The 8,334-nt window shown below is 36.9% G+C and overlaps 1 protein-coding gene across 1 annotated transcript in view; it reads right to left on the bottom strand.

Moving 5' to 3' along the window:
• PRKCA (protein kinase C, alpha) overlaps positions 1 to 8,334 on the bottom strand; it is a 155,464-nt gene that overhangs the window by 52,192 nt on the left and 94,938 nt on the right. The window contains exons 4-5 of the mRNA XM_009323772.1: positions 3,873 to 3,984; positions 3,013 to 3,141 (exon numbers count right to left, since the gene is read on the bottom strand). Of these exons, the coding sequence (XP_009322047.1) occupies positions 3,013 to 3,141; positions 3,873 to 3,984 (241 nt within the window). The remainder of the gene's footprint in view (positions 1 to 3,012; positions 3,142 to 3,872; positions 3,985 to 8,334) is intronic.

The following is an 8,334-nucleotide window of genomic DNA, read 5'->3' as shown; positions in this document are numbered from 1 at the left end:
CAAAACAGGACGCAGAGCAGAGATATTAAGGAATTCAGCTGAAGGAGTTCGACACCTACAGAGTAATTCCTTTGAAAAAGATTCAGGCAAAGGCTCAAACCAAACAGCCAATCATTGATTATTTTTCCTGCTGTTCCTAAACCTCCTGGACATTTAATTCACCTCCTTTCCTGAGTCTAAAGGCAGTGGTATTGTGCTTAGCAGCTCTGGGAACTGTATATTCTAATAAAGGTTTTGTCAATAAATATTTTAGAAGCAATGCCATACTGGGAGAAAAGGAGTTTGAAATCTTTGCGTAGCAATATGTCCATGAACTAACTGACAATTGCTAATTTCCTTTTCAGTTAAACATGCACAAAAGGTATCTGAAATGTCACCCAATCCGGGTTTAGTCTGTACAGTATTTTTTATTTAAAAAAAAAGAAGCTTACTTTCAGGGCTATTGTCATTTTTATTTAAAGAAATTTTCTGAAAGCTTGGAAATGCTGAGAAGCCTCAACCAAAACAACAGCACCATAATTGCTATACACCTAACAAGGTTATAGTAAACGTTTTTCTTGTTGTCCAGAAACCTACTTACTTGTGGGACAGAAATGTTTTATTTATAAGCACCAAAGTAACAGCATTTGCCAAGTACACTCACACCAAAAAGAGCTTATGAAGAAACCCTACAAAATATCTGTAACAATTTTAGCGTATTCGTATTTCAGACAAGACCTTTTCAAATAAAACTATGAACTAAAAGAATACCTCTTTGCGTAATTGTTTTACAGTGCCTTGGTACCACAAAGACTTGTGACAAACGTTTTTGTCCCTAAAAGGATTATAAACCTGCTGAATCATTAGGAAATATGTACATGTTATTTATCAAATTATGTGCATTATGTCAGAAAGTTTAAGCCACGTTTAAGAACCTTGCTGCAAAGCAGCCTAGAATAATGCAAATATTAAATTTTGTCACTTGGGTGATTTTCAAATTAGTTCTCTCTCACGGCACAATTACTTTCAGAACCTGCATCACCATCTTTGAAGTGTCTCACTACTTAGTGAAACCACCTTTCTGTTAATGACAGTACCTGGGACAAATTTACCCCTCCTACGTTGACAGGAAGCTATTTGAAAAGTTAAGCTACAATTAAGTACCACTTGGGATCCGTTCTGATCCTTTCTAACTAAATTTTATCATAGCTCTCCTTTTCAATGCATTTTACAAGGTTTGACAGGAGAATATGGAGCTATTCAGATTTAGAGAGAACAAAGCCATGAATGAATACAGCGACTGGAGGGAAGTTTGCTGGTTCTGTAAGCTGTGAAAATTCAGTGTGATGGTCTGATGTCCTTTATGTTGACTACAAGGGGTATGGTCTCCACTGAGATTCATTCCCCAAAGAAGTGCAGAGGTAGAAGGAACATCCTTTTGGCATATAATAGGCTCTAGCCTTTCAACTGAGCAACGCTGAAGCAATACACAGCACTCAACATCCACAGGTTGCCAACAACTACGTCAAGAAACAAAGAGATAAGTTGAGATGGTGTAAGAAACCTCCTCCTTTGCCCTGCCCTCGAATTTAATTCCATTTTGCAACACCAAACAGGCAACGATAACAGCATCGTACCCTGTTCTTGTTTCATTGTGTGGACACTGTGAATTCAGTTTCGTGCAGTACCTATTTTAAAGATGTATCCGTGTACATCTAATGTGATGTATTAAGACGTGTTGCCTGTAAGTTGGTCACCTGGATGACACACTAACCCATCCACTCTGCTGAGGTAAAAGCTGTTGATAACTTGTGTTTTCTGACTGTCTTCTACTCCATTTCCTAAGTTATATCATACTTATTTTGGTTTTAGTTACTACAGCATGTTTTTAAAATTTCCTTAAAGTTCTGAGTCATAAAAAATTGGGACTTTCTTTTAGAGTTTAGATTTGTTTTATAGACCTGCCTCTATCTGTAAAAAAAATGAACAAAATTTTCTGTTATTCCTTCCCTTACTTCAATTCTGTCCCTCCTAATTCCTACCCTGTGCTCTCCCTTTGAGTAGATACACTGTCATCTGATTGGCAAAGAACGCTTTTGTATAGTTGTGTCCAACAGAAAGAAAAAATCGACAAAGTTCACAACCAACTTCGTACTTCAGATATAAGATACACTAAATATCAGTTGGCCCCAGCTCAAATAGAAAGCACGTACAGACCAAACATAACATATGCTGTAAATACAAATTCTTATGCGGATCCTGAGCGAAAACTCCCCTTTCTGGTACAGCACAAGGAAGTTCTGTTGGAGTTAAACAACCTATTACATGTCTATTTAGGGGGACAAAACAGTCCTTCAACTTGCAAAATACATTTTCCAGAATTTTTTCTGCAACTTCGGATTTGGAATGGGTCGGTGGGGGTGTGTGGGTGCACACGTACACGTACACGTTTGCACAGCCAAGGCTTACTCATAAATCCTGGGAGAAACACTTCCAAGGAAATGAACTGCCACCCTCTCTTTCCTTCCTCTCTCCCTCCTCCCCATCTTAATAACCTTAACCTTACAGAATGTGATTATTTTATTATTTTATAACTCGCTGGGAGTAATATTCGGGATTGAATCCAAGTTGCCCTTGTTTATTAAATACTCTGAAATACAGGAAACAACTCCTCAGCTGATGAAAGTTTAGAGTATTTCTTATGTTCTTAAGATGATGGCTAACATCCTGAACAGCTAGCTATCCTATGGGGCTGCTTCCTACATGAAAAATTGACATTACAGTGATTTTCTAATTAATTTTCCTGAGTTTTTGAAGCTATTACTACAGTTTTCATTTTTCTATTTATTTTTATGAACACCAGTTCATAGAGTTTCTTGATTCAAGGACACGTTGAATGAAATCCTCACACTTCTGAAGGGAAATACTCCGTCACTGGCTTTAATACACAAAGATTTGACCAAGGTACCTAACCCCCCCCCGAGTATATTATACATTTATAAACCCTGCAAAATTCCAGAATGAGGTGTGTACCTGTTACTTCCAGTTTGTCACCAGTGACTTCCGCTTTCAGATAAATCCTTCCTCTTTTCTCTGTGTGATCCATGCCACAGAGGCTTGGGACGTTTATTACGCATTGCTTATGAACATTCATATCACAAGCTGTGGATATAAAAATGGTTCAGACAGCTATGAGAAGCTTATAATATGATTACACTGCAAACAGCGAGCAAAGTGAAAGTTAAGATTACAATGCTTAACTGTTGGCAAGACTTTCAGATTACAGCTGCATGTTTTTCAGCTGAACAACATGGCTAGTTTCCATCTTACAATACATTTTGTAGACAGCAAATGGAACAGAGAATAAAATAATCCACTTCAGAAACCTAAGGATATCATTAATGAAGTGCAAGGGAAAAAAGTGAAAATGGAATAAAGACTTGCTGGGAATATGACTAAGAAAACAGAGCATTCGTGCCAGCGTTAGCAATGAGGGGAGTCAGGTTTAAATTGATTATTAGATTTTCTAGCAGAAGACTTCCAAGACAAATGAAATGCAAGGCAAATATTGGACCTTGGCTACCAACCAAACTGAAATTTCAGTTTTCAACAGTGTATTCACCTGACCAGTCCAAAACCAGCCTTCCTCAAAACTGCCACAGCAAATGTTCTTCAGCCACATCAAACTCAATATACCATGTTCTCAGCAACAGAGGTGATTTTCATTAGTAGATTATTATAGTACTGAAATATCCACTTGAAATATAACAGTACTATAAATAGCTGACATTTGAAATGGTATTTTCCACAGAAAAGAAATAAGAAGCTGTTACCCAGTGTTTCTACTTACTTTCTAAAATACCCTTTTGGTAACATAGAAAAACTTCACTTACTGTCACATTTCATCCCTTGGTGCAGAAGCCCATAAAGCAGTGACCCACAATGGTCACAGAAGGTTGGGCTCCCATATGTGTGGATCTTAAATTTGTGCTTGCTTCTGGGATCCTGAAGGAAAAAACAGAAAGAGATTCTCAAGTCATTAAAAGTAAGATTGACAGACCTTTAATATATTACTTCAAATGCCAAAAACTTTCCAGCTCTGCAACTCATGCTACAGAAAAATATATTTCAGCACGTAGCTTATTCACCACCCCAATAGCGGTACCTACATCGGTGCAGGTACGTTGGCCTCGGTTCCTATTTTTCCTTTGCTTTGGTGTAAGAAAGAATACGTCAGCTCAGTGAACGCAGACTTGTTCCTGTGATTCATCTACACTAAAACTTACAAATACTGACTGTACATATACATAAAGTGTAATGACAGCATTCAGCCTGTGGCTAAAGTGTCACATACTGCCTGCTTGTTTACAGCGTGTTATCACCATTCTGAAACGATGACACAAAACATAGGAGAGGAGGGTAGTAAGAGTTTGTTAAGGGGCTGATCTGAAATACAGTCAAATGACTGTAAAATCAGGATCTCAAAGAAAGGATCATCTTGAAGTGTTGCAAATTTATAATGTACACTATTGTAAATGAAAGTGAACAAATTCTAACTTGGCAAGTAGCAAATATTTTACCGAGACTGCTATTCCCATCTGATTTACCAATAGAGAAATTTATAGTGAGGACATTTTAAGGCCACCAGCAGCTTGGAAATGCTTTCTAATTTAGGACCAGTGAAAGGGAATACACCCAAATCACTTAAAACCAAACACGGTATGACACATCCAAATACATCTGCTGTTTCTCTAGGGGTCCCCTTTGGAAAACCAAGAACATTTATATGAAAGTTAGAAATCACAACTTCAGTACATTCACCCACATCAGGCTCATTCCACATATACACAGCCACAGAACTTCACGTACACCAGACTCGGGCAGCCTGTTCCCAACACTTGGAGATGTGCGTTGCCAAAATAAACAGCATGAGAGCCCGACACTTCTGTGCACATCATACATATTTTGATAGCCTTTATGACCACTTCCAGTCCCAACTACACGGTTTAACACGGATTTGGGAAACACTGTTTACCTCTGTATTTTAGTAAAAACACAGTCTTGATCGGAAGTTGGGAAGAGCAGTAATTCTTCTTCGTTAAAAAATACACTGGGGTTTGTAATCAATTCTTGCTAACATTCTTTCTTTTTTCCTTCAGATTTTTACAGCCTCATACACTGACAGGAAGACCACGGAAATTACAAAATGTCAGGTCTTTCATGCATTAAAGCATCCTTCACAAAAATACAACTGCAAAATGAGGCCTCAAAACGTTTTTCTTCTGCTTGTATTTTATAGCAATATACCTTTACATAAGAATTATTAAACCGTCATAAAAAATAAACTAACATTTCAACTTGCATCTGCCAATAAAAGCTTTCCAAAAAACAAAAAGCAAAGCACAGCATGTTATACAAAATGGAAAACCTGCTAACTCTTTCTTCAAAAGTAAAAGATTCCTCTAGTATGTGTTTTCCCAAGAAACTGAAGAAATTTGGGAACTCCTAACTGTAATTTTCATAAACATATGACTATGAGAAGGCAAAATCTTGCCTTCAAAATTTGTGAAGGTATTTTTTGGTTTGGTAAGCATTCTTTGTGTGAATTTTTTTTGGTACTGATTCTAAGTTTTATCATGAATCCATACCCAGTAGTTTTCACTGCACAGATAGAAATTATATAGCATCCAGGATAACAAATAAAGACTTTACATTAAGAACTCAGATTGAGACGGTTTCAATAGTTCTGTTTGTTACACAGCCTGAGAGATGAAATGCAAACTGCTTACAACCATATTTATTTTGTAAACACAGTTAACCTAAATGGAATGACATTCAATGCTCCAGAACATCTGTTTCATTATTTATTAAAGATATAGTCAATGGGTCTTGTGGTGCGGGGTCATGGGAACATTGCTTTGCTAAAGGTTTATCTGATGGATGGACTCTGACTATATGCCTTCCAAACAATTTAAAACACATTTTCAAAGCTAGTTCTTCCTTAAATTGTTTTGTTTAGAAGACATAAGGGGACTTGTTGCCTTATAAATATATACACTTAAACATCACTTTGGTAAGCACATCTGTTGCTGAGAAAGACAAAACCCACAGCTTCTAAGAATGACACTGAACAAACAGATTTTAAAAGTTGTGTTTAACATCTGACATAAGTGGTATTTATGAGTATAAAGTAATGATATAGAGGGGAAGGAACTATGGGAAATTATTGTAGTGAATGTCTACTAAATACATGGAACCTGTATATTATACTGAAATTATATAACGATCACTACCAAACAATTCCATTCCAATCAATGGACTATACATGGTAATTAAGTTAAGCAGGGGGGTGTGTGTGATTTAAAAATGTTGTGACATGTAAGGACAACTTTACTACACTCGCTACAAAGCAGCACTACATGAGCAAAGGCTCATGTACTCCTGCGCCTAGCTGCATGTAACAACAAAATACCAGCAAAGGCGTTCTTATAAAACAATGAAATAAAACCAGTCACAGGAACAAATAAATCAAGTTGGATCACACTTTGAAGTTGGCCCTGCATGAATCAATGTATATAATTTGAATCATCTTTTGCTTTCTATAATAAATATTAGTTTTCTATCATTGTGTGAAAATGCCTACTCTAAGTTTAAAGTGAACAATTCAATAGGAATTAATTTTTTTTTAAAGAGCAGCAAGCATGTCCTGACTATTATTAGTTATTATTCTATATGCACACACAAAGTCACTTCTTCAAGGCACAGCATAAAAAAAGAGGACAAAGGAAAACAGTATCAAAACCATTGATGAAATGGAAACTCTGCACATAGGAAATCTCTCTTTTAAAATCACTCTAATAGAAGTAAATAGAAGAACCTCAAAAATATTTAAAAGCTAACAAACAAGAGAGTGCACTTCTCCTCAGTATTTAATCCTTTTTTCTGTTTCAATCCTATGCATTTTTTAATTTTTGGTAAATTGAAGTATACAAGATGCTATTATTTTGCAAACAAGTCTGAGAACATACAGAGAAAGCTAAGAGATCTCTACACACCCATCATCGGTGATAAAAAGGTTTTATCTTATTCCCTATATTAACACGGGCTTCTCATGCACTTAGAACTACCCTTGAACTTATAGTTTATGCTTTAATTGTAAGTAACTAAATTAGTAATAATTATCACATTGCCAGCCCTAATTACTTGTATTATTAACAGCAATTAACACTTATTAGTTGTAAATACAGTTTAATACTTCCCAATGTTAAATATGCATTAAGTGACTTATACGCATTATTGAGAAAATAGCATCGTCTTTCCGGTTCTTCAGCTAGAGGTAAACTACTGAGTTAGAGGTAAGCTCCTGTAAATTTTCTTCAAATATCCCCTTTTAATCAACATAAACTTTCAATAATTACCAAAGCATAGCTGGCAGTCATATTTCATAGTAAACACAGGGAGCCAAGCCAGGAGATGACAGATGAACTGCCAAATAATGGCTGCTATTTGCAAGAGAATTGAACTTTGCACTAAACTTGGCATAGATTAATTGTGAAACTCTAAAGGGAAAACCCACTTCTGTTTCCAAAATCCATCAAAATTATGAAGGGGGAAAGTGGCAATGGGAAAGCAATGGGAAAGCACTTGTTAAGCAGTGATGAATGATATGCTCTATTAAAATTCATGTTATTTTCATGCTAAAAAGTGAATTCTCTGCTGTTACTAAGACAATCCCCCATTTTTATAAGTACAACTGAATGCAATATAATATAATTAAACGGGAAAGGAAACTCGGGGCAATCGATATCACAGACATTTAAATATTTGTCTTTGAAAAACCTTCAAATTGGCAGAAATCCAGCCAGTGCTCTGCAATTCGACCGCAGTACAACAGACTGGAGTTTCAGAGCCTGTAATGACATACACGGGTGCAGCATCCCTATAACGATGACTAGCAACTGGGCATCTACACCCCGTACAGCTCTGAAAAAAAATCAAAGTATTATTCATTAGTCTCAAAGCTGAGACATGCTTATACAGAGACAGGCAGCCATAGAATCGCACTGACCAGGAGATTTGTGTTGTACACAGACTTGCACTGTGTGGACCTACTGAAAGAAAACCGAAAACGGGGCAGAAACCTTTAAAAAAATAAATAAATGAGCTTGCAGAAGTGACTTGCCCAGACAGACAGCTCTGGCTCTGCCAAAAGGGGTTCGGATTTGCTCCAAAGCCTGGCCGGGAGACAGGCAGGAATCCTGCCGCACGCCAGCAGAGGGAAGCAGAAGAATATGGAGGCATCTCACCAAAACCACAGGTTTTTCAATCTATGCACTGCCATTGAACTACATTTTC

Source organism: Pygoscelis adeliae, unplaced genomic scaffold (genome assembly GCF_000699105.1).
Source record: "Pygoscelis adeliae isolate BGI_AS28 unplaced genomic scaffold, ASM69910v1 Scaffold75, whole genome shotgun sequence".
NCBI lineage: Eukaryota > Metazoa > Chordata > Aves > Sphenisciformes > Spheniscidae > Pygoscelis > Pygoscelis adeliae.
Note: the sequence above shows the minus strand (reverse complement) of the source record. Positions and strands in the feature narration are given on the sequence as shown.